This window comes from Notamacropus eugenii, chromosome 6 (genome assembly GCF_028372415.1).
Source record: "Notamacropus eugenii isolate mMacEug1 chromosome 6, mMacEug1.pri_v2, whole genome shotgun sequence".
Lineage (NCBI taxonomy): Eukaryota > Metazoa > Chordata > Mammalia > Diprotodontia > Macropodidae > Notamacropus > Notamacropus eugenii.
Window position 1 is genome coordinate 340,305,748 of NC_092877.1, and position 25,980 is coordinate 340,331,727.

General features: G+C 39.6%; 2 protein-coding genes across 17 annotated transcripts in view; one reads left to right on the plus strand and one right to left on the minus strand.

Annotated features, from left to right (window-relative positions):
* MED12L (mediator complex subunit 12L) overlaps positions 1-25,980 on the plus strand; it is a 603,739-nt gene that overhangs the window by 450,762 nt on the left and 126,997 nt on the right. The window lies entirely within an intron of this gene.
* GPR87 (G protein-coupled receptor 87) lies at positions 356-25,477 on the minus strand. The gene is made up of 3 exons (XM_072618326.1): positions 25,184-25,477; positions 6,895-7,024; positions 356-1,463 (listed from the first exon to the last, which is right to left on the minus strand). The coding sequence occupies exons 2-3, from the start codon at positions 6,926-6,928 to the stop codon at positions 424-426; spliced, it is 1,074 nt and encodes a 357-aa protein (XP_072474427.1). The 5' UTR covers positions 6,929-7,024; positions 25,184-25,477; the 3' UTR covers positions 356-423.

Below are 25,980 nucleotides of genomic sequence, written 5' to 3' on the forward strand. Positions count from 1 at the left end.
GTTTCCTTTAATTTTTAGTTACCAACCTAGTTTTGTGCCTGCCAATATTTACTATGTATTCTGTTGCATTATAATAATAATTATTATCGTTATTTTAGTAGCAACAAAAATGCAGAGAGGTAGAGTAGAAAGATGACCACGTTTGACTCCTGGCTCTTAATTATTACTTGTGTGACAATGAGCCAGCTCTTCAGTCTTCCTGGGCCCCACTTCCTCTTCTGTGAACTACTGAAGGGCCTTTGGAGGTCCTTTCTACCTCTAATTCCATGATCCGTTGGCTCTATCAACTTTTCAATGACTCTCAAGTCAATATAGATTCCAGAGCATTTTCATTAATTTAAAGTATATACAGATGTAATCAAAAGAAGTATTTATTTACACTTTTTACAGACTCATTCCATATATGAAGAGGGTTTTGAATTGTCACACATCGGTATATTCATAATAAATGCGTACTTCTGATCTCCTGACACTCTGAAGTGACCGAATGCTTTCGCTTCTCGTTCGGATATTGGATTTCTTGAACAACCTCCGTGAAAACGACCGACACATGAAAAAGTAAATGATGGGGTCTAGGCACACATTGCATGCCGACAAAAAAAGTGTCATTTCTTTGCAGTAATAGAGAATGACGTGTCCCGAATCATCTAACTGCCTGTCCAAGTGGCTAAATGTGAATGGTATTCGACATAAATGATAGGGCAGAAAGCATGTGAAAAAGACAGCCACCACAACTCTGATGCTTTGATTGTGTTTTCGTTTTCTGCTTGATTGACTAATAAATTGCTTGCTGGATTTCTGTATGTACCTGGATATTGCAATGTAGCATCCAATCAGTATCACTAGCACAGCAGCGAATAAACAGCTGTTGACATGGATGACCGCCTCATGCCATTTCACACCTAGAGGACTTTTCAGTTTTGTGCATTCGTTGATGGTTTCCACTGTTGGTTGACCGTTTGTAAGGATTATGTTGGGTAAGGCCAGAAAACCCATGACCACCCAAACACAAGCAGACAAAACCTTTGTAAAAGTGATGCTGTACATCCTAGAATCTCCAAATGGCTTCACCACCTTCAGGTACCGATCGATGCTGATCAGTCCGAGGAAGATGATGGAAGTGTACATGTTCGCATAAAAGAGAACAGATGAATAGCGGCAGAGGAAAACATTGAAGTACCATGGCCCAAATCCTGTATCGCGAACTATCCGGAAGGGAAATGTCAGGGTCATTATCAGGTCTGCGACCACGATGTTTTTGAGATAGAAAATGAAGCTCGTTTTGTTTCTAATATGGAAGAAAATCCACACCGCGAGGCCATTAAGCAGAAGACTTGCTATAAATATGACAAGGTAAAGAACTGGTAGGACAATCGTGACAAATTCCTTGTTAGCAGTTGTGTTCTTTGTGTGCAGATCGCTGGAGTTACTTGAAATAGAATTGCCTTCATTCAGTTCATCATCTGTGAAAGAACAAATTAACCTTAGCTGTGATGGTAATGACCAACATTTGCTTTTTTACATTGGCAGTACAATGATATCAAGGATGAAAAAAAGTCACTCATTAGATCACAACTAGGAAGCAAAGTTTTGATTGAGTAAGACTGACATTTTTGGGAGCAGCTGGGTGGTGCAGTGGATAAAGTGCCAGACCTGGAGTCAGGAAGACTCACCTTCCTGAATGCAAATCTGGCCTCAGACACTTACTAGCTGTGACCCCGGGCAAGTCATTTAACCTTGTTTGCCTCAGTTTCTTCATCTGTAAAATGAGCTGGAGAAGAAAATGGCAAACCCCTCCAGTATCTCTGCCAAGAAAACCCAAATGAGGTCAGGAAGAGTTGGACATGACTGAAACAAGTGAACAACAAGAAGCGTTTATTTGGTTTTGTGTGTGTGTGTGTGTGTGTGTGTGTGTGTGTGTGTATGTGCATGAGCACACATGTGCACGCACTGGTGGCCGATCCATTATGTATCTCTTAAGTTTTATAGTAGATAGAGCACTGGATATAATGTGTAAAAGACCTGAGTTCAAATCAAGCCTAATATACTTACTAGCAGTATGACCTACTTAAACCTCTGTTTGCCTCGGTGTCCTTATCTGTAAAATAGGGGTCATAATAGCACCTACCAGAATTCCAAGGATACTGTGGGGATCCAGTGAGATGATATTTGTATTATGCTTCAACCCTTTAAATTCTATATAAATGCAAGCTACTTTTTATATTTCATATCATATTAATATCTAATTGTATTATTAAATACTACGTAAATTATATATTTTATATTTAACTGCTTAGACATGTGGAAGTTGGGAGGCAGTTGAACTGGTAAGAGACTTGAAATATATTGCTCTGGACATGCGTGAGCCTTTTAGAAAACCTAGTTCTAGACAGTTATGGAGCACAGTTCCCCAGAAGCACTAATTTCTTTAATTTTAATAATAATAATGATAATCTTGCTGCTGAGGGACTAGGTTTTTACATCACTGGGCTTAGTAGCTTAGTGCTACTTTATCACTCTTATACATGTTAGAACCTGGCAGAGCTTCAGGTTTTTTTATGGGTATATAAAGTTAATGCTGTCTTTTCTATTTATACATTCGAATGTCTTTTGCATGTATATATGTCTGTCATGTAATGCACTAAACATTTAACAAGTGCCTCCTTTCTGCATTATTATCTTCCGAAGTAAAGCATAAGCAGATGGTCCTTTTGAATTTAGAACATACGTTTGGCAATAATTCCCCCTCCTTTCCTTTCTTTTCCCTTTCCCATTCCCATCCTTCTTTCTCCCTTTCCTCTCTTTCTCTCTTCCTTCTGCTTTTTCCTTTTCCTCCTTCTTCCATGAATGACTTGATTTCTTCTTGACCAAACTCTTTTACAGTGAATTATTTTTTAGGTATGAGCTGGAAGAAATGGTTACTAACAGTCAGTTTCTGTGTGCCATATTTAGAATTATGTCTGTCCATTCATTCAACAGAGATGTAGCAAAGAAGTTGGTTTTTTAAAAATTGCAAATTAGGGTCCTCTAATTTTTGCCTGAGTTGAAAATGTAGACTTTTCCTGCATTGTCACCTTTCCTTTATGTTCCTTCCTTCTCACTCTGTGCTATGAATTGTTTTGTTTTTTTTTATAACTAGTTTCCCTCACACAGGCTAGTAATTTTTCTCTGGACTATCCTGTTCTAAGACCATAGTATTAATTAGCCTTTATGAGTTTGAAATGCCTGATTCAGTTCCCATGTGCATTATTATTCCAAGTTGTGCATATTCTCTACAGTTGCCTCCTAACCCACCCTTGCTTAATGCAGTGTCTGAGCAGTGCCTGTCACCTAAGATACGCCTGTCCCCTCCTCCCTCTGGTGCCTTCCCTCAGCTTCTTTCTTACCATTAAAAGTACTTTTGTAGATGTATGTTTTTACTGGACTGAGGCATTACATTAGGCTGTCAGGAAGATGGGGTTTGGAGGAAACATGAATTAGATTATGGATTTAGTTTATCCTGGCTTTCTATATATAAACCTCACCTGTTTTACCTCCACTGAAGCCTTGCTCTCATCTTGACCCTGGGTTCTCAGAGAACACACTCTGACAAGTCCTATAGCTCAGGGACGCTTTCAGATTGGGCCCATGTGGGGCCCAATCTGAAACCTGCCGTTTGTCCATTGGCCGTGTTCAGAGAGAATCAACACCTGGGGGATGAATTTAGAAACTCTCTGCCATGACCTACTCAGTGACTTATCCAGGGTCACACAGCCAGTATGTGAGAGGGTCACCTCTCTGTATCCTGCTTCATGAGACCTCTCATTTTTTCTTTAGAGTTAATTTACCAACTCTCTCTCTCTCTCTCTCTCTCTCTCTCTCTCTCTCTCTCTCTCTCTCTCTCTCTCTCTCTCTCTCTCTCTTTTTGGTTCAAGTGGATATAGTTTGTGAGATGGAATATTCTTAGAGCAATGCGTTCAACATTCCAAAAGCTTTTATGAAATGCCTACTACTATGGTAGGAGATACAGAGACAAAATGACCAAATACCACCTGTCCTTATATTAAGAAGATATATACTTTAGTATAATAGTAGTAATAATAGGAATTATATGGTATAAAGAGGAGAGAGCTCTTATAGCTAAGGGCATCAGCATAGACATCTTATAGGATGAAAGAGAGCTAAGTCTTCTGAGGCACTCAGTTGATGTAGGAGTAGATCCCAGCTCTGGGGAAGAGCCTGAACAAAAGCAGGCTGATCTTGGATGGGATGGTGCTAGATGGTCCAGTGGATAGAAAGCTGAACATGGAATTGAGTTTGAACCTTGCCTCAGTCAGTTATTAGCCGTGTGACCCTGAGCACTTGCCCTGAACCCCTGAACCTCTCTTTATCTCATTTTTGAAATGAGAAAGTTGAATTCCAAGCCTCTAAACTTCCTTCCAGCTCAAAAATCTATGAATCGAGAGAAATATAATGGACTTAGTAACAATTGCGGACATTTGCATAACACTTACATTGAGGAAGCATTTTATACAAAACACAATGGTCTGACTCCCTCATAGTGGAAGATCCAAGTAGAGAAGGGTAAAGAAATTCATTTGAGAGGAGAACTACCCATTCGGAATGGAGTTCCTGAGTTCTAAGGAAGTTAGATCACCGCTGTGGGTGGTCAGACAGGTGGAGGAGGAGGAAGAGGAAGAGGAGGAAAACTGAAATAATTTTCAAGGCACTTTTTAAAAATTCTTCCTCTTAAAATATTACAACCTTGTCACAAAGAACCAGCAATTAGATGTGAAGGAAGATTATGGTCACGGAATCCATGTAAATTAATTCTATTGTAACTAATGTGATAAAATATATAGATAATTAATATGAAAAAAATTAATAGACATGACTGACCAGAAAAAGAATGCCGGCAGTGCTGGTGGGTGGTGGTTCTTGAATCATCTTGTGGTTTTGAGACAAGTTGGTATTCAACTTGATTATGTCTATCTTGGTGTTATCTCCCACTGTTCCGGCAATCAGCTTTCATGTACAATGTTAGCCATTAGTGCAAAGGGAGAGCTTCTGATTAATGCAGAAGGGATAAGCCTAGACCTGATTGTTTGCTTATGTAGTCATTCCAAGATCTGCAGCTCATTTTTAGTCAAATTAGTTGTGACTTAATTTTAAATATAACGTGATGAGAGAGAAAACCCATGGTTCCAGAGAAAGACTCGGGAAGGAGGCTTTTGAGGCATTTCTTTGGTGTGTTCTTAAGGATCGGTCCTCCAATTCTTCTTCCTTTTCAGCTCTCACCCTTCATGGTTCTAAAGAAATATCTTCTTTCTTTCTCGAAAACCTTGTGGCGCCAGCAGCTCACATTTCCCTTGTTCAGGTTCTCCTTGCTGCTAGTTAACTGCGTGACTGAATAACTCAGGCACAATTGAATGAAACCTTTTAATTTTTTTTACTACCCCAGATTGTGACATGCAGTATTGTTTCCCCCACTTGTATGTAAGAGTCCTGCCCAGGTAGAAAATCTTATGATGACACCAACCTTGGTGATTCAATTAAGGAAATACCAGCTGCTATTTCTCCTCTCTTGGCCAGTGAAACTGGTAAGCTACTTGAGGTTTGCTTTTTATCCATTGTGCATGTCCCTCCCTATGTTTTGGGGAGTGCTCATTTGCTCTTCACTGATTAATGTTAGTTTTATTTATTTGAATTTTGGTACGGATTCCTAGAGTCAGTGCTGTCAAGAACTCCCACCTCCCAGTGTGGAATCTTCCCTCCACTGTCACAGATCAGTGGCTCATCTGTAACTTGGTCTTAGAAAGTTGTCTGGGAGGTTGGGTGATTTGTCCAGGGTCATATAACCAGTTTGGCAGAGGTGATATTTGAGCTTGCTTTCTGGGTTGATGGAGCTTTAAGGGCTTGGAGAAAGAGACAGAAATAAAGAGAGGGAGAGAGAATGGATTTTTGTTTTTTTCATTCTTCCTCTTCTATCCCTGTCTAGTCTCCCCAACTGTCCCACAAACTTTTTTGGAGAGCACATTGGCTCTACTCAGGGAAAGGATTTAATTTGACTTTCTTCACTCACTGCAATGCTCTGAGCTACACTGGTTTTTATTGATTTGAATACAATGCCAAGGAGGTGATATATACAAGAGTTGTAGTAGGAAGCAATTGTTGGTACTGATTTTAAGGGAAATAGGAGGCAGGGAATGAAGGATTCCTTTTCTTAAGCCATTGTGTTGACATTTGATCTTGTAGTTGGAAAAAGACCATATGGCATCATCATGTCTGTATCTGAGAACGAGGCATCCTCTTTGATAATCCCCCAGCCCCATGGGTGATGAATTATTGCTCATCAGGGGGTGGGGCTTTTTGGCCCAACATGTGGAAGTATCAACAGTTTGGCTCCCTAGTACCTGATAGGGTGGGAACCAAAAGCTGAAGTAATACAAATTATAGGGTGTTACTCATTTTGGCTTAGGAGCCGAAGCGTGAGCATTTTCTAAATAGTTACCTACGGTGATAGGGCGACATGTCTTTTGCCTTCTTGGGAACCTCAGTGAACCTGGCTTTAGAAAATTAAATCTAAAAAATAATATGTAATTCGTTGCGGTTTTAATAATGCTTCTTACACATATGATTATTTTCATCCTAAACATTATTTTGGAGCTGTTCTCTCATGAGAAAAAAAAATAAAACCTTAAAATAAAGTGAGATAAGTCAAGCATATCTAAATAGTGCCAACATAGGGGTTTAGTATTTTGGTTCAGGAAAATTCAGGTGTGCTTCTGGTGATTTAAAAGTTGCTATCTTTGGTTATTATTTAAAGAAAAAAAAACAAGAAGATGACCAGTGGTAGAAACAGACACTTGTGAACCATGTGAGAATTTCTTGTACCTTCAGGTTTCTGGTTTTTACCTGGTAATTTCCCACGCAGCAGGTTCAGCCCCATTCTTCAGGATAGATTTTTTAAGCCAAAATGCTTGTCAGGACGCACACGGATAAGACTGAGTCTTGGATTCAGCACAGGCTGTGTCTGTCTGCATTCCTAGGCAAAAATGAAGGGGAAAAATAAAAAAATATTTAAAATAAGTGTTTCAATGGGAAGGAATTTCAGTTTCTCTCTCATTCTGCCTCTCCCTCCATCCCTCCATCCCTTCCTATCCCCCCTCCATCTCACCTTCCCTCCCTTTTTGTGAAAATTTATTTTTCTCGTCTCTTGGGCTTAGTCACCCCTGTGGATATGAAGGATGGAATTACCATGTTACTCTCCTAAATTTCTGTTCTTGTTGAGTGTTATCTGCTCTTTCCTACCCTGACCTGCCATAGAGCCACCTATGACCTCCTGCTAACAAGGCCTTGGGCTGTTTTACCACTGATCTTTATGGTTTTGTGTCTGCCTTGAACTCTGGTACTTAATATAGGTCATCTTCTCATTCTTATCTCATAAAAGCAACAGTGTAGTAGGAATAACCATGGTAGAACCAGTATAGGCACTGTCCTTAGACAAAACTCTTCTCAGGACTCTCCAGTGATGTACGTGTCTTATTATTTTCATTCCATAGATTCAGACCAGGAGGTCCTGAGAGGTGAAAAGAATGGGTCAGAAACACATGCATGATCTTGAGACATGTGCTGGCATTTTCACTTATTTCTTCTCAAATGTGAAATTCCACTTAACTTTGACTTGTGCTTGGGGCAGTCCTTCTCTATGGTAAAAATGGTAGATGAGTAACAGGGTTGGGTTCCTCCACCATCAGACAGTCTTAAGAATGAGAGCTCTAGGAGACCTTAGAAATGAGCAGTCAGTACCTCTAGTGAGGAAAGTGATGCCCAAAGAAATCACACAGATCAGAAGGAGCAAATGTGGAATTTGAATCCAACTTCCTTGACTCCAGACCACTATTGGCATATGGAAGAATAAGTTGGGATTGTGGAAAATAAATAGTAAATTCTCACATGATAAAAAAGAATTCCTACAACGTCTGAAATTAGTTAGCATGATGCCTGGCACATAGTGAATACGTAGTAAATGCTTGTTGCTTGGCAAAATTCTAGTTAAGAGTTTAATTGCAACTAGAGGTCTGGTTTGGTCAGACTCAGAATAGCACGGTCCTTTATGAGAATGAAATTGGCCTCTAACAAGAAACAGCATGAACTAATAGGTTCAGAATCATCTCCTATCTTGGAGTCTTGTATCTGACACTTCACGGAATTGTGGGACCGTGGAAAAGACATTTGGGAACCTCCATTTGATAAGGACAAACACAAGATGCAGATAATTATACCTATAGTGCTTCTATTGTGGGATAATCATAAGGGGTCAGATGAGATAATGAATGTAAAGGACTCTACAAGTGTCACCAATCACAGTAGTTGGGAATGTTATCATTCTCATTATCACTACGAGTACGTCTTTACTGGATCATAGGTTCATAATATTATTGTTGCATTGGATAATTGAATCAGAAAAGGACTTTGTTAATACTTTACTCTATCTTTAGAAAATTTCAAAAGTCCTGACTCTAATGTTTTCTCATTTTCCACTCCACCTTTAGTCATAGGAAGGGCAAAGTCACTATTTTGAGAGATTAAGAGACTATAAAGGATGAAGGGAGCCACTTTTTGGTGGCATGTTCTCATAGAAAAACTCATTCTAAGAGGAAGTAGGCTCTCTTGGATGCGTTGAAACCATGTGGGACTTCCATGACCTTTCATAATTTTTCTGTTCACATGGTTAGGCAACCTCCAATCTAGCCCGATTGTCTCCCCTTTCTCTTCCTCTCTCCCCTCCCTCTTTCCCTTTCTCTACCTCTTCCCCTACCCCCTTCCCTTTGTCTGTCTGTCTTTCCACCAAAATTCCCATAGGAAATTCTGGAGAATGTAATGGACATTTCTTTCTAGGTTACCCCTTTACAGCTGACTAGGTACCAGTATATTAAAGAATTTTACTGGTAAGAAAGGAAAAAGTCTTGTCTTCCACAGCAAATGTTTTGCCCTTTCTCCTATCATCATTGCCGAAGATATTAATCTGAGATTCCATGAAAGAGAGGCATGACATTTTAGGTGATGATTCTTTCAGACAACCATATCATAAACTCATTTTTGAGATAAAGGACCCCATTTTAAGGCCTCCTTTTTTCTCCTTGTGCATGTCATATTTAGGTACTCGCTAAGTACTTGTTGGTCCATACACCTCTTCTTATTTGGGATATTTCCACTATTCTGGAGCCCCCTCCCTATGAGATGAACAGAGTTGGAATAAGGAAAAACTGAAGTGAATTAATTTCACATTTTAGTCTTCTACTAAAGTACAGGGGTGAAAGGGGAGTGAAGGTTGCAGCTATTAGATACAAGCCATCTCAAATACTTTTGTCAGTGGATTTAAATTATTTTGAATGATTAAGCTTTGCCAGTATAGAAATGTTAATTTTAAGAAAACAAGTGGGTTTATAGTCTCTCTCCCTGTGAACTTTCACTAAAGGCATATACTTTCCTCTTCTGACTTTTATCCCATACAACAAACATATAGTAAGCCTGTTTTTGGCAAGATCATGCCTGGCCCTGTGAATGCTGCACACAGGGTCAGAGAGTAATGCAGCTTGACTGGAGCATGGGGCACATAAAGCTAAGGAGTAGGAAACAAGGCTGGAAAGGTGAAATTGAAACCCTGTTGTCCAAGACTTTGAATTCCAGAAATGGGAGCTAAATCTTATTAATTGAAAAGTGAAGAGCCACTGAAGTTATTTCGATAACAGAGTGACATGACGAGAGTCTCACTGAAAGTTCCTCACTGTAGAACAAGACTTGCTAAGAATTATATGCATTGGAAGCACCAACCTACAGAGGGGAAGTGTAGATTCATGTAGGGTATTAGGTTACTGTGGTAACATGACACTGGATGGGGGTGGGGGTGGGGGTGGGTGGCGGGTAGGAGGTGGTGGATAGAGTCCTAGACTTGGAGGCAGGAAGACCTGAGTTCAAATCCTGCCTTGGGATTTTACTACCTTGAGCCATTTTCCACTGTTGAAGGACTGGTTATATTCCAGAGTCTTATGGTCATAGGATTTAGAACTGGAAGACTTTAGATTTAGTTATCTATTTTAACTGTGTTATTTGAGAGATAAGGAAATTGAGACGAGTTCAAGTGATTTCCACAAAGTCACATAGATATTAAGTTGTTTTTCAGTCATATCCAACTCTTTCTGACCCCATTTGAGGTTTTCTTGGCAAAGATACTAGAGTGGTTTGCCATTTCCTTCTCTAGCTCATTTTACAGAGAAGAAAACTGAGACAAACAGGGTGAAGTGACTTGTCCAGGGTCACATAGCTAGTAAGTGTCTGATGCTGGAAATTAACTAAGGAGGATGAGTCTTCTTGACTCTAGACCCAGCACTGTATCCACTGAACCACCTACCTGCCAGAACTAAAATTTGAACTCAGGTCCTTTATGCCTTTTACCACTCTGAGATATTGCTGCTTTGGGGTGTTCCCTCCAAAGATGCAGCTCACAGTCCCTCTACAGGTCCTCAGCCATACAGCTCTTTTCACTTTCTTTTTCACAAGATATTTATCTGACGTTTTAGAAGTCTTTTTTTTTGAAGGGACAGCTAGGTGGTGCAGCGGATAGAGCACCAGTGTCAGAGTCAGGAGGACCTGAGTTCAAATCTCACCTCAAACACTTGACACTCACCAGCTGTGTGACCTTGGCCAAGTCACTTAACCCCAATTACCTCACCCTGGGTCATCTCCAGTCATCCTGATGAATATCTGGTCACTGGATTCAGATGGCTCTGGAGGAGAAGTGAGGCTGGTGACCTGCACAGCCCTCCCTCACTCCAAATACAGTCAAGTGCAAGTCATGTCATTATTTCTCGGATGGCAGGGTCTTCTTCAGCAATGAAGGATGAACACATACAAGAAGCCTTTGACTGTTACTTATGTACCCATATGGCGTGTAGGCTTCTGTACCCATTATCTCTCACTCTGTCTTTTCTCATCACACTTCCCTTACACCAAATGGGTCCACAAGTCACTGTTGGTAACATGTTGTAACCTATTTGTGTTCTGGGAAGGTATTATGGGAGAGAGAGAGAGCACTTAAGGTGTGACGAGGTAGAATTTTCTGTCTAATATCCTTCCCCAAAATCATACCGGCCCCCTGATTACAGTACTGCCAGGACCTTGGACAAATCTCATCCCAAAGGAATTACATGGACCTGAAAGTCTTCGTTTTCTTGTTTTTGTGACCATTACCAAGCTTTTTTAATAAGAGCTAGTAGCACTTCAGGGTTTTCAAGTCCTCCACATATATTTGCTCATTTGATCATCACAAAACCCCAGGAAGGTAGGTTTATTCTTAATTCCCATTTTATAAATGACGTAACTGACACTGAGAGAGGAGGTTAAGTAACTCATAGGAAATAAATGAGGCAGGATTCACACTTGGATCTTACAGACTTATAGCATCCCTTCTACACTAGTTGCCATTTTCCATTGAGTTCTTATAGTATCTCTGTGAAATCTGAGAGCAAAAAAATTATATTAGTTTATCATTAATTATTAATTATATTATTTATGTCACTTAAGGGCCTTTTAGCAATGCCTTTGGGTAAAGAATCTATTGGTTTTCTCTCTCTTGCGCTTTAGAGATGGGAAACATTCCTGTTGATACAGGTCACTGGACCATTCAAGGACCCTTTGGGATTGCTCCCCCCAGTAGCCACTGGATTTCTAGCTTCTACTTCCACTTTGGAAAATGGACTTTCTTTTCCCAAAAAGGATAAGGGTCACATCTTGTGACCTGTGACATTTGTCCTTTAAAAATCTCCATTCCCAAGAGCTCTTAAACTGGAAAGCTACATTGTCCTTTCAGTTGTTTTAGAAATGAGTGCTGAGTGCTAGACAGGGTTCGTAGATGCTGAACAGAGCATAAAATTAAGCATGGTCCCTTCCCACCATTGAAATCCATTAAATTACATCTTAACATGGGTGGAACAAGTGTGAAAATGACTGTTGTGCTAAGGAAGACCCTTCCAGACAGGAAGAGCCAGCAGACCCATGCACCTGTGAAATAGAAATGCATTTATTTCTTTGTCTTTTAACATTCCCTTTATTTCAGGGTTTGATTAAGTTTGTCTGGTTTTTGATGAAAAGGTATCATTTAAAAGTCATTCCTTAGGCACATAGTAGGTGCTTAATAAATGCTTGTTTTTGTTGTTATTGTAAGTTGTTTTCCATTTTTGCATATGACACTTTCCAGCTATGGGACAATGAGAAATTCATTTAATATCTCTCAGCCTCAGTTTCCTTATTTATCAAATGAGCATAGTTCTTTCATAGTTGAGTTGCTGATCTGCATTGAGGACGATTTCCACAGTTAGGGAAAAGCGTCTCCACAACTGAATGGATTCAATGACAATTGCAGATTTAAATCCTCTCTTCTCCCCTCCAAGAAAAACAAATAAAGCAAAAATAAACCTAGAGGACCTAAGATGAATTTGTTGGGAAGCTTAAAGGAAGTGCAAAAAGTGCTTTTAAAATCTTAATATGCTATGTAAATGTCACCTGTTCTGTTTGACAGAGGTAGAACTTTATCACCTGATATATCAAACCATTGGGTTGTAGCACTTTGCCCTTAGTGCAGGGTCCATTACTGGGAACATGAAGAGGTACCTAATCTGAGACCCTGAGGGACTCCGAAGGTTGGTTCAGTAGCAACATGCTTAGGGGATGCGTAATTACAGTAGAACAACGTAATAGAATATTTCTAACCCTAATGCCCAACTTGATTAGGGGGTGCTGTGAGGATGTACCTATAATAAAATATTTCAGAAATCATGAATCACCAAGTCCCAGTAATCATACAGGCAAACTTGATCTAAATCTCTTCTATCATTATAGGCAGATCTCCATTTTTACATAGAGAAATTCTAGGCCACTAAGAATAAACCAATGGACTGATGAAGAAAATGGCTCCTTAGGACAATTCCTAGTGCATAGTAGGTACTACAGAAATAAATACTTGTTGAATGAATGAATGAATGTTGACATGTCAGACCATAAAATTTGGGTAAGGGTTAGATTTTTAAAAAAATAACAAAACAGCTATTTTCGAACACTGCAGTAAAATCCAGATTGCTCACAATACATGATTCAGATGGTGTTTAGTCACATGTGACTAGAAGTCTGCATGTAGACATTCTCTTCTTTGACCTTGAAGGGTTGTTAAAATGTTCTCATCATTACCATTAACCTAATAAATTAATCATATGTGTGCTTACTATTATTCATTGTGGCTTTTCTGAGCCAGGGGGATTGAAAATTAAAAAACTCAGTCAGCTTAATCCAGAATTGGTGCCAGGTTAGAGTATGTGTGTGTGTGTGTGTGTGTGTGTGTGTGTGTGTGTGTGTGTGTGTGTGTGTGTGTGTGTTAGTTCTTCCTGTTATTATGTAAAATAATTTAAATCTTTGGAATTCATTTTAGCATTGATTGCCAACTCCTGTACACATCTCGTCCACAAAGTCCTTCGTGAGGCTGAGCCCCAAACATGAGATAGACTTGGGGTGATAGTTTCCTCTTATATGTAAAGTTGGCTAAGCAGTAATTTGTATCATGTTCCATGTTTTTTGGCCTTGGACATGTAGTTAAGCTTTTTTGAATCTTAGTTTCCTTATCCATAAAAATGAGGGAGCTGGACAAGGTGATCTCAAAGGTCCTTTCCAAGAGGTATTTTTGTTCCCCCTTGCAGTCGGCATTAGAAGATAGGAGATCAACATGTCCAGTGTTGATGACTAATGTAACTATGGCCTTTCTTCACTTCTGCATCCATAAAATAGGCATTAAGACTTTCATTACCTATTTCACAGTTTCATAGGACTGTAGATTTAGAGCTGAAAGAAACCTGAGAGGCCACCTTAGTCCAATCCCTTCATTTTAGAGCTGAAGAAACTGAGCTGGAGATGGAGCAACTTGCTCATGCTCTCTCATAGGTAGAAAATGTCAGACTTTGGGATTTGAACCCACCACCTCTGGTTGTTGTGGGGTAAATCCTGGGTAAATTTTAGAGTATTATGTAAATGCGGGCCATTATAAATTAGCATGAATTTAGTAGGTGTCTACCATATTGTTAGATGTTGGACATACAAAGTTAAAGTGAAAAACAATCCTGTACTCAAGTAGCTTATCTTCTATTTGGGAAGACAATAGAGTCATAGGCAATAATTAAAGGTAATTGGGGGTTTGGGGTCGGAGGAGGTACTAACAGTAGGGTAAATCAGAAAAAGGACCCATGGTTTTGGTGCAGATTCTCCCTCCACCAATCCAGATGGCCACTCAGCTGTAACTCTTTGCTCCTTGAGTCAGTGACTTGTCTGTGGTTCCATAATTAAAAAGTTTCCAAAGGAACTTTTGAACCTAGGTCATTCTGGTGACCAATTCAACACTACCCACTATCCTCCACTGTTAATTATTATTTTTTATTAAATCACCATGATTAAGGCAGCCTGATATAGTGGATAGAGCTCTGTCTCAAACCAAGAAGACTGAGTCCTGCTCTGACACATACCAGCTGTATGCCCATGGCAGACTCACTTAATCTGTCAGTGCTCTGGGCAGCTCTTTAAGAAAGTGATTCTTCTTTAACCTTTCTGCTGTCATGGACACTTTGGGTAGCCTAGTAAAGCCTAGTGACCTCCTCTCACCATAATATTTTTGAACACATAAAATAAAATACTTCTTAGGATTACAAAAGAAACTAATTATGCTAAAATAGAGTTTTAAAAATAATTTTTTTAATCAAGTTCAGAGTCCAGGTTAAGAAGCTCTGCTCTAAGTCTGTAAGGGGCAAAAGCAGTGCCAGCCTGCGATGATAAAGAGGTTCCATACTTAAAAGTTCCCTGTATCATTGAAATCCCATTTAGTCCTGTCGTCAACATCATCATCTCACATAGTGCTAGGTGTACAGTAGATGCTAAATATTTATACTGATGAACTGTTATGTAAAAATTAATGGTACTTCTCCGTGGTCCCTTCTTGTACCCAATTTCAAAGTATTTTCTAGTACATAAAATTTCACGATCAACGGAGGCTTTCCTTTTATCAGCTCAGTAACTTCCACTTTCCTGAAACCTGTCCTTTCGTTAAATTGCAGGTACCTTTAGTGGTCTCCTTCAGTTTTTAAAAATGTCTCATCTGGGGAGATCAGGAGGAGAATAAGGAGGCATGAGAACCAGGGTAGGAATTTCTTCAAAGAAAACCTACTTTTTTGGAGTAAGTTTATTGGCCCTTGAAACTTATTGAAAGTACTTATTATTAGTCTTTGAAGCATGGTATAGTGGAAGAAAATGTGATTAGAGTCAGAAAAATCTTAGCTTAAATTTTACCACTGACAATACCTACTGGCTGTGGGACAATGGCTAAGCTATAAGAAACCCCCAAATGGATGAAATGGGAAAGGTCTTAAAAGACAGTAAATAGCTACCTCTCTCAAAGGGTTTTCTGTCCTTTAAAACACTTATTATTAATATCATCATCGTCATCATTATCCAAGTCAGTTTACTTCTCCAGGGTTAAATTCCTCCAATACTTAGACAACACCACGCAATTTAAACCCTTAATTGCATCTTTTTTCTTATTGTTTCATTTCCATTATTAAAGCTCATAATAAGATAGTGATAATACTTATGTTGTAGCCTTAAGATTTGGAAGCATTTACAAAATACTCTCGATGCTTTTAAAAAATTTCATTTCTGTTGCCTTTTCATCTGGATTCTGAGCTTTTCTAGGGCAGGGACAATGTCTTCTTTGTTCCTGTGTTCCTTCCATTAAGGATCTACCCTAGTTGTGTCAGCTCAAATAGAAATGGAAGCTCCCTATGGATCACACCTGGACTTCATGCAATAAATAATATATTTCAGATATTTTTTAGATAATATATTTTAAAACTAACTTATTTTGATAAATATTTCCCAATTGGATTTTAATTTAGTACATGCCCCACTTAGGAGTGTGGCTATGTGTTTTGACACCTCTCAAGGGTGGCTATTGTCTCCCTCTCAACCTTTTTACATCTCATGGGTACCAGTTATCCAGCATTTGAACTACACATGGGATTGATCCACATCCTTTTGGATGATCCATGTGCTTGATGAATTTTCACCCCTCTCCCTTCTCATTCAGAGATCATTTTGAAAAGGTCATTATTGAAAATATGTTACTGCTAATGGGGCAGGTGATCACATGGTGGTCAGAGGAAGCGATGCAAGGCTACTCTCAAGAACTCTGGATTTCACTGTGTGACATGGGAGACACTGGCACAGGACTCAGCATGGCATGCCCACATCAGAAAGGGTGCTGTGCTCTATGAGCAAAGCAGAATTGAGACAGCACAAACTAAGCATAGGATGTGCAAATTTGGAATATCCACCCCAAATATTCACATGGACTATGTGCCCAGCCTGTGGTAGAGCATTCCAATCTTGTACTGGTCTGAGCAGCCACAGTCGGACACACTGAAACTTTACTTTATCATAGTGACGTTATGTTGGTCTTCTTCAAGAATGAAGGACAACAACCAGCCATCCATCATATATATGTCTATTGCCTTTTGGGTCTCCTGCAGTTTGGATTCACTGGAGATTAAGGTGGCCCACTATTCCCAGCTATTCAGTATCACTATTTGAATATTAGGATTATTTTTCTTTTGAAGATGAGTTTTGGGGCCAGACAACAATTTTGAAGCTTTGAAGGCATCATTTCTGAAATGTGAGCCACTCTGATCTCTTCATCTTGTTTAATTCTAGGCCACTATACAATTCCTGTTTCAGGTATACATTTACCTGTGTAGAATAGAAATTCATTTAAAACTAATGCAAATCTGGAAAACAAACCACAAAGCTACATGAATTGAAGGAGAACCAGATAGAATCTCTTGACAATTGTTTTCAAATCGACAAGCATTTAAGTGTCTGTTATGAGTTAATCACTGTATTTAGGTCTTATCTTGGGGATACAAAAGCAAAAATGAAATATCCCCTGCCTTCAGGGAACTTACATTCTACTACACGTCACTTCCTATAAATAAGGGTCAGTGTAGGCAGCTAGGTGGCACACTGGATAGAGTGCCAGGCCTGGAGTCAGGAAGACCTCAGTTGAAATCCAACTTCAGATACTTATTAGCTGTATGACCCCGGGGAAATCATTTAATCCTATTTGCCTCAGTTTCCTCATCTCTAAAATGAGATGGAGAAGAAAATGGCCACCACTCGAGTGTCTTTGCCCAAAAAAAATCACAAATGAGATCATGGACAGTCAGACATGACTGAAATGACTTAACAGTAGCAAGAAAGTGGGCAGAGATGGGTACTGAATATGTTTAAGAATGTAAGGCTGGCTCCCTTGCTGTGTCACTGATACCATCCTATACAACTTTCCTTGATGGGTACTATGGGCCAGGGAATGATATTCGCCATTCCCTGCACTCATTTTGACCTCTTCTATTTTGGCTCTCACCATCATGTGGGCCTTTGAGCTTTTCCTGACTCACCTCTCCTCATTGTTCCCTATTATCTCCAGGGGCAAATAAAAAGTCCTTCATTGGACATGTAAGCTCTTTATAACCTGGTCCCTTCCTTCCTATCTTTCCAGTCTTCTTACACAGGACACATCTTCATCAAACTCTATGGTCAAGCCATACTGGCCAGCTTATTGTAGCACATACATGGTGCTCCATGTGCCTTTTCCCCGTGTTTGCATGCTCTGTGCCTCGTACCTGGAATGATTGGCTCCCTTACTTCTACCTCTTGTAAGCCCTAACTTCCTTCAGGAGACAGTTCAAAGGATACCTTCTTGTAGGAAAACTTTCTCAATTCCCAGATACCAGTGCCTTCCCTATCCATCTTTTCTGTATCTTGAATGTGCCTATTTTTAAAAAATAATTTTTGATGTCATTTTTTAATATCACGTCATTTCCCCTAGTTTTCTTCCTCTACCCTTCCCAGAGAGCCATCCACACACGGACCTGTTTTATCTCTACATAGTCTACCGCATTAGAATGAGAAAAGTAACTAATTTCAGTCTTTCTTTGTATTCTCAGTGCTCAGAACATAATAAGTACTTACAAATGCTTTTTGATGTATTGATTGAGATGGAATTCAGAGGTGACTTACTTCATAAAGCCTTGAATCCCCCAGCTAGAAATGATCCTCTCATTTCTTATAACACTTTGATCTCAAGATACACTTAGATTTGCCATGCTGTGTTCAGCATTATCCTCATTTGTGCATCTGTCTTTCCTTAGTATCTTAGGACTGGATAAGTCCTGGAATCTGTTTGAGGAGAGGGCCTGTGTTTTATTTCATCTTCATAGCTTCTATTCTCTTATACATCTAAAAACTGGATCATGATTTTTCATCTTGACTTGTGCTCAGTGGGTATTTCTTCTTGTATTGCCTAACCTTTGATATAAAGGGCTCCCAGAGATTTTTCTCTTTTAAAAAAGGGGATTTAATCTAGGCTCTAATTGCATAACAAATCCCTCCGTAATTAGATAAAATAGAGGGCTCTGTTTGTGAATACAACCCCTGTTTAATGGTGTTGCGCTTTGCTTCTGACCCTGGGAAAATGAGATAATTGAACCCTCTGGCATTTTCCTGTCTCCCTTGTAACTCTTACCATGCTCTGTAAGACAAGAAACAGGACCCTGGCCTACCATGTTTTTTAAGCCTGGATACTAAGTAGTTTTACTACGTAGCTGCTGACCAAGGAAAGGCTCTGTCTCTCCCATATACATTTGCTCTAGAGTTAGGGAGTGGTTAGCATGAACTCTGGTGAATATGAATGTACTTGGCTTTCTTCCACCAGCCTGTTTTAAAGAAGAATTTGTGTCTCCTTTTGGGTTTGGCTTGATCTGACATCTTATCAAACATAAGGTTTCAGTTTCCAATTTTCGGTCATGCTCTTTCTTATCTTTAGGTGATGACTCTAATGATAGCTGCGTGGTGCATTAATAGGTAAAATGCTCAACCTAGAGTCAGGAAGCCCTGGATTTAAATCCAACCTCAAGACGATTCCTAGCTGGGTGACCCTGGACAAGTCACTTAATCTCTCTGACTCAGTTTCCTCATCTATAAAATGAGGATGATAATAGCACCTACCTCTCAGGTACCTTTTGAGGACCCAATGAAGCAACATGTCAAGTGCTTTGCAAACCTTAAAGTGACATATAAATGCCAACAATGATGATAATGTTGAGGATGACATTCTGTGGAACTTGGCAAAGTGCTTTACGTACGTCTGATTTCATTTGTTCCTTATAACCACCCTATTCAAATAGGAAGTCTGGATGTTATTATCCCCATTTACAGTTGAGAAAACTGAAGCTCAGAGATTTCCCTGTGGTCACACTGTCAGTTCTAGAGTCAGGATTCTGGGTTCAAATTCTATTCAAGCAACATTTATTAAGCCCCTTTCTTGTAGAACGGCATGATGCCAGATGCTGGAGATACAGAGAAAAGGTGAAACAGCTCCTGCTCTGAAGAAACTTATATTCTGCCAGCAAGGTATCAGCAAAAATCATTACCAGTCATTTACTCAGCACTGTGCTAAATCCTGGGTGCAAAAAGGATCCCTGCCTTCATGGAGTTTGTAATCTAATGGGGTTTACAGCATGGCCTGCACCTGACCCATGTGTAATAGATGAATAGTAGTACAGGTTTTTCTGCCTACAAATTCTGCACTCTTCTCCCTACTCTAGTCTGGAGCATAAAATCATGGGATTCATAGCTGGAATAGACTTCTCCCTCTCTCTCCCTGTAATGTGCCTAATGAGTGGTTGTAGAAGAAGAAACCAAGAGCTGGCAGTCTTAAGCGGACTTATCTAAAGTCATATAGTGACATGGTTAATCCAGATTCCTTCAACTCCAGATCTAGTGGCCTGGCTTTGCCTTCTCTTCCCTTCCCAATTCAATAATAATAAAAGCTAATATTTTTAAAAAAACCTCTTTAAGGTTTGCAAAGCACTTTATAAATATTATCTCATTTATTCTCAAAACACCTGGTAGGTGCTGCCATTGTTCCCCATTTTTAGATAAGGAAAATGAGGCAGACAGGTTAAGTGACTTGCTCAACATCTCTCAGTATGTGTCTGAGGTCAAATTTGAACTCAGGGCCTTCTGACTCTAGGACCGATGCTTTATTTACTGAGTCTCCTAGCTGCCTCTTTTCATCAGAACATAAAAATGTATTTTTTAAAAGTATAAAGTGGGAACATAAAGTACTTGGGCAGAAAACAATCCTGTAATGTCAGTAAGAAATCACATTTTAATTAAAGCCCAGAGTTGAGAAATTTGCCCAAGGTTATACCATTATTTAGTACTGGAGCCAGGAACCAAAGCAAGTTCTAGCCAGGGTCCCATGCTCTTGATTTTCCCTTAATGCTGCCTCTGTTTGACCATTGTTCAGTTTCATTAAAGCCAAAATGTCCTAATTCAGTACAAGGACTGATGCTATGTCTTTTCTTCATTCTTATTCATCCCCTTAATTATATTCAATTCAATAAATGTTTCTCAATCATCTACTTAGGTGTAAACACATTTGGGTTCTGGCAACAAATAGGTCACGTCGTATGAAAATACGCACGGTAAAAGTGAAAATATGAAAAGTGATCCAGACAAAGTGCTTTAGATAACTTTGTAGGAAAAATGATGACTGGCAGCTGGAGGGATGAAGGCAGACTTCCTGCAGAACCTGTCACTTGAGCAGATTCTTAAAAGATGTGGTTTCTGAAAGACAACGATGAGGAGGAAGTATGTTCTGGGCAAGGGAGAATGGATGTATGAGAATGGAGGACTAGCCTACGGGCAGGGAACAGTTTATGGCCTGTTTGGGTGGTGTATGTGAAGGGCCGGAATGGGAAGTTACAAAGCCAATACAAAAGACATTAAGAAAAAACAACATGTATTTTAGGATGCTATGAAAGGCATCATAGCTAAGTGTCATGGGGTATGACATTCACCAGGTATAATACTAGGCAAAAGGAGAGATCCAACCAAAATGCTCTTGGAAAATTTGAAGAAGTAATTTAAGCTGGAAGATCTCATTGGGATGGTGGCTTCTAAGCCAAGCCTTGAACATGGAGAAGAATTCTGGTAGGCAGAATTGAGGAAGGAAGGAGCCTTAGGCAAGGCCCACACACAAATATATGGAATTTAGGAGTTGGCAAACTGAATGTGGGGGCAAGGAGTAATCCAGTTTGGCTGGAATGTGCAGTGCATGATGGAGAAATTTTTGAAATAAGACTTGGATTGGAGATAGGTTGGGGGAAGGCTTTAAATACTGGGCTAAGGAATTTATATGAAATCCTAGCAACAGTAGGGAGCTACTGAAGGAGTAACGGGTTCAGATATTCAAAAACAGTAAGGTCATTTCTGGCAGTTGTATTTGAAGAGAGAGGAGAGGTACTCCTTGAGGACGGCTGTTACAATGGCTTAAAGAAGTGGTGAGTCCCTGGACTAGGGAGATGTCATGCTGAACAGAGAGAGGAGTGGATAGAGGTGGGGACTGTGGAAATAGAACGAACAGCATTTGACCACTGATTAGACACGTGGGGGACTGTGGGGCAGTGAGAATGGAGAAGTGACAAAGAGGAATCTTGAGGTTTTAAGCGTGGGTATCCAGGAACATAATAGCAACATTAACTCAGTAACATTGGGAGGTGGGATGGTCTTTTTTGGAAAGATAATGAGTCCAATTTAGGATATCATGAACTTGAAATTACAACAATTTCTGAGTTCCATCTTGGGGCTCTGGGCACTTAGGGATTCAAGGTTGGAAGTAAAGGAAAAGATAATGGTGGGAAGCAGAAACTTGAGAGTCATCTCCATGGGACTGGTCCTTCAAACCATCAGAGTAGACAAAATTAGCAAGAGAGAATACTGAAGGTAAAAGAGTTTTGGTTGTGCCGGAGCAGTAGTGTTAAAAGATTTGCATTAGGTGTGGGAAGAAGACACTGAACTGCTTAAGGAAGCCATCAGATTATTAGGAGCATTAGGAGCGAACAGATCATGAGGAGGAGGAGGAGGACCCGGAGACAATGATCCATAAATGCCAAAGAGGGCAAGTGTACTGAAAGCTGCAGTAAAATCAGGCATATTGTACACCAAGCCTTGCCCTCAGTTTTTAGGTTACTAGCCCCAAGTGCTGCGATTAATCTTTTCTTCCTGTGTATCCAGCATGCCTTCTTGCTGCCCGCCCCCCACCTTCTTTGCCTTTAATTATAGCTTTTAGGATCATTCATTGTTCTCTGAGAGAGCCTTGCCAGGCATCTGATCCTCCCTGACCTTGCAAACCATATTGAGCATGCAGTCCAGATCGAACACATTGAGGCATGAACAAGTTGTCTCTCAGCACGGGTGCTTTGCTAGTTAAAAGAAGGGAAGTGAAACATGGAGAACTCAAGGAGGGAAGGAAGACAGAACCTGAAAGGCAGACAGCCACAAACGTAAATAAATGTAATCTGCCCAAACGTCTCCCTCCTTCCACTTCCATCCCTACATGTAAACAGTTCTCTTGCCTCTCTTTCTCTTGTGGAGTCCTTCCCATCTCTTTTAAAACAGATTATATGTGTATCAAACTTGAAATTGCTACATAAATACTAGCTGTATTTACTTCTCCTGCCACCACCACCACTTTCACCATTACTACTACTACTGCTAGCTGTATTTACTATCATTACTGCTACAACTACTATGCCAGTACTATTACCACTAAAACCACTACTGCCACCATACTACTACTACTAGTTGCATTTACTACCATTACTAATACTCCTATACACTACTACCACTGCTACTCCTACCACCATTCTACTACTGTTACTACTACTAGCTGTATTTACCACCATTATTACTACTCCTATACACTACTACCACTGCTACTACTACTACCACTGTTACTACTACCACCTACTACACTAAAACTACCACCACCACCACCACCACCACCACTACCACTACTACTACTACTACTATGCTTAATCTCATTTTGTGGCTTTTAGATCTTTTTTTTTCTCCTTAGAGTATACCCTCTTGGAGCCTGGCAGACCCTAAGTTCGAATCCTACCACCTACATGTACTAGTTCTGTGATGGTGGAAAACTCACCTAATCTGTCTGAGTCCCAGTTTCCTCATCTCAGTGGGTATAACATTTTATCTGCAGCACTCATCAACTTGGATTGTCACAAGACTCAAATGTACTGTTCATATAAAGTTTTCCATCAGTGTTGCTTATGAAGGCTTACTGCCTTTTTTCCCTCCTACACCTCAGACTAGGACACTGTGAAAACACCAAGACAATAAAGTTTTGAGGCTAAAGATAAAATTTGTTTTGGCTCTCAACCTACACTTTTTAGGGTTAGGAAGAAACAATGGCTAGTCAGCTTGTGTGGATAATAATGTAAACTCCCAGAAAAGTAAGCTAGCTTCCTTTTTAAAAAAGCAATCTAGAAGTGAGTCAACGTTTGTTCCCATTGAAATCAGATCCATTTGACTTCTGAAATTCCTTATCAAAACAGAGTACTCAATAGAAACTGCCCTCTTTTCATATAGATTATTTCAGTCTGATATGTAGGTCACATTCTTCTTCACAAGGCAGCATTAATGGGCCATTCCATTACCAGTGCTCTGGAAGGCAATACTATGTAAGGGTGAGCTCTGGCAGATCTTATCAAGCTAGGAAGCCTTCAGGTGTGGGCCTGGTGATGGGCGGTCTGTCTGAGCACCAACCTGGACACAACTATTCATGAAGACTGTCTCTCTACTCAGTCTTGAAGAGGTTGTGTTCTGAATTGGTCCATACTGATCAGATCCCAGAGCCTTGTATTGAAGTGTGTGGATTTGTACTGAAATTACAATGGATTGTACCTTGAATCCCATACTTTTACTTAATTTCAACTATTGATTTTTGCTCATTTTGGATGGTGATGGTAGAGATAGTAACTATTAATGAAATGAAAACTTTAAAGAATTTTACTTGCATATGATTGTAATCTATAGTTTTAAATCTGGAAGGGACTTATTATGTTCATGTAGACCTCCTAGTCCTTCATCTTATAGATAAGAAAACTGAGATTTAGAGAAGTACAAGAGCACACTGGTAGTGTCAGAGGGTGACTTCAAACCTACGTCTTCTGATGTCAACTTAAGAGATCTTCCCAGTATGCTCTGTTGTCTCTAAGTGAAAATGAAAGTCAGTTTAAAAAATTATATGTAGATAATGTTTAATAAGTTTGAAAAATATGAATGATGACCCTAAGAAGAATACCAACTTAGAAATACCTTGAAAAATGTGAATGTATGGTCTGACTGGTAACTTTAACCTTTTCTTTGTAACTTAAGAGGTGTATATGTATATAATGTATACATACATGTACATACATATAAACATATATACACACAAACATACACATACATGTACACGTGTATATACATATACACATATAAAACACATACATAGTTTGCATTTGTGTGTTTTTCTTAGTTTTAGCCAGCTTTTTCAACTGTCCAATGAAATGACAAGTTTTCAATTTAAAAAAAATAATGAAACATAGTATGGTTGCTAAGCTGTTTGTTGTAACTATGTAATTTTCTCAGTGACTCTTACCTGACATGTTTTAACATGATTTCTGAAGAATCTGAATGAGGATTACCCTGTTCTTTTATGGTACAATGAAAAGAATGAGATGGCTTTTTAAAAGTCATTTAAGATGAAAAAGTTTTCATCTTTTTTCTCTTTTTTCCTTTTCAAATAAATTACTAATTTGGGTAATATGAGATATATTCAATTTTGGCTTTCCACTGCAAACAGTTGTAAAAAAAAAACCCCAACAAAACTTCAGGTTTTATTCATCTGGTCAAGTGTAAGTTAGTAGGAGTACCAAACCTTATTCTTTTCTTTTGAAAGCGACTGGTGCAGTTTAAATTGTAAGTTGCCCTGCTTTTTTTAGCTATCTTGGAAATGGTAAAAACCCAGTGAATGGTGATTCCTGTCTGTAGTTCGGTGCCTTGTGCTGAGCTTTTCCTTATTTTATTCTGCTAACATTCCAGCTCCCAATTTTTCACTCATATTTAACCACAGACCTAATTAATGTCTTAACCGGTGCCTTAGCCACCCTGTGCAAGTCAATTTTCCCCAAACCCCGAAAACATTTACCTGTCATTGCTGTCCCTTTCCATTGGCCAGTTGACTGTCTCCAAATCATCAGGCTCGAACTTCAAGAATAAGTCTGTAAACTAGTAAAAGCAGAAAAGTCGTTCTTTTGATAAAGAACCAAAAAGAATCATTTTTTTTCCTTCCGGTAAGGTAGATGCTCCTCTTTCAATTGTCCTCTGGGACACCCTTTCAAATTCCCCGGACCAGGAACAACTGGAGCAACTCCCTTGGTTGTGAATAGCAATGACTCACCTGCCAGTTAGTAAGCGTAGGTGAGGTTGGCAGACCGAGAACCTCGTTTCCTGAACCTGAAGGAATTCTAACGAAGGAAGGGATTAGACAGTGATTCACCTGAAGGGAGCCTTTTGGATCGGTGCCCAGCATGCCACAAGGCTGCTGTAAGGAGTCATGGCCGCATATCGAGGACTGCCGAGACTTGTTCTGTCTCTTTGGTAACTTTTGGGGATTCCTGTCACTAAAGCAGCACTTTTAAGGTTTCTGCATATGATTGCCCAATGATGTGCTAATTTTTGTTAGCTACTGTTGTTTGCAAAATGCCTTCATCTCTTTTATTTAAAGCACCGTAACTATACTTTTCACTCACACGATCTCATCATGGGTTCCTATTCCTTCTGAAGCCCCCATAGAGTGATCCTTCAAAGTTGCTTCCTATTTCCCCTGCATGTAGGTCATATAACAAAGGTTTTTGTTATGTAAGAAAAAAATAAAACTTCAAAAAAAAGCCCAAATACTCAATAGGGATTCCTGGCAAGCTAGCTTCGTACCCAGGACAAATA

Excerpts from the sequence above, each read along its gene's own strand:
- GPR87 (XM_072618326.1), bottom strand. The coding sequence starts at position 6,928 with ATGGGGCTGAACCTGCTGCGTGGGAAATTACCAG. Across the intron at positions 1,464-6,894 it reads GCTGCGTGGGAAATTACCAG|ATGATGAACTGAATGAAGGC; the intron begins GTAAAAACCAGA and ends GTTCTTTCACAG.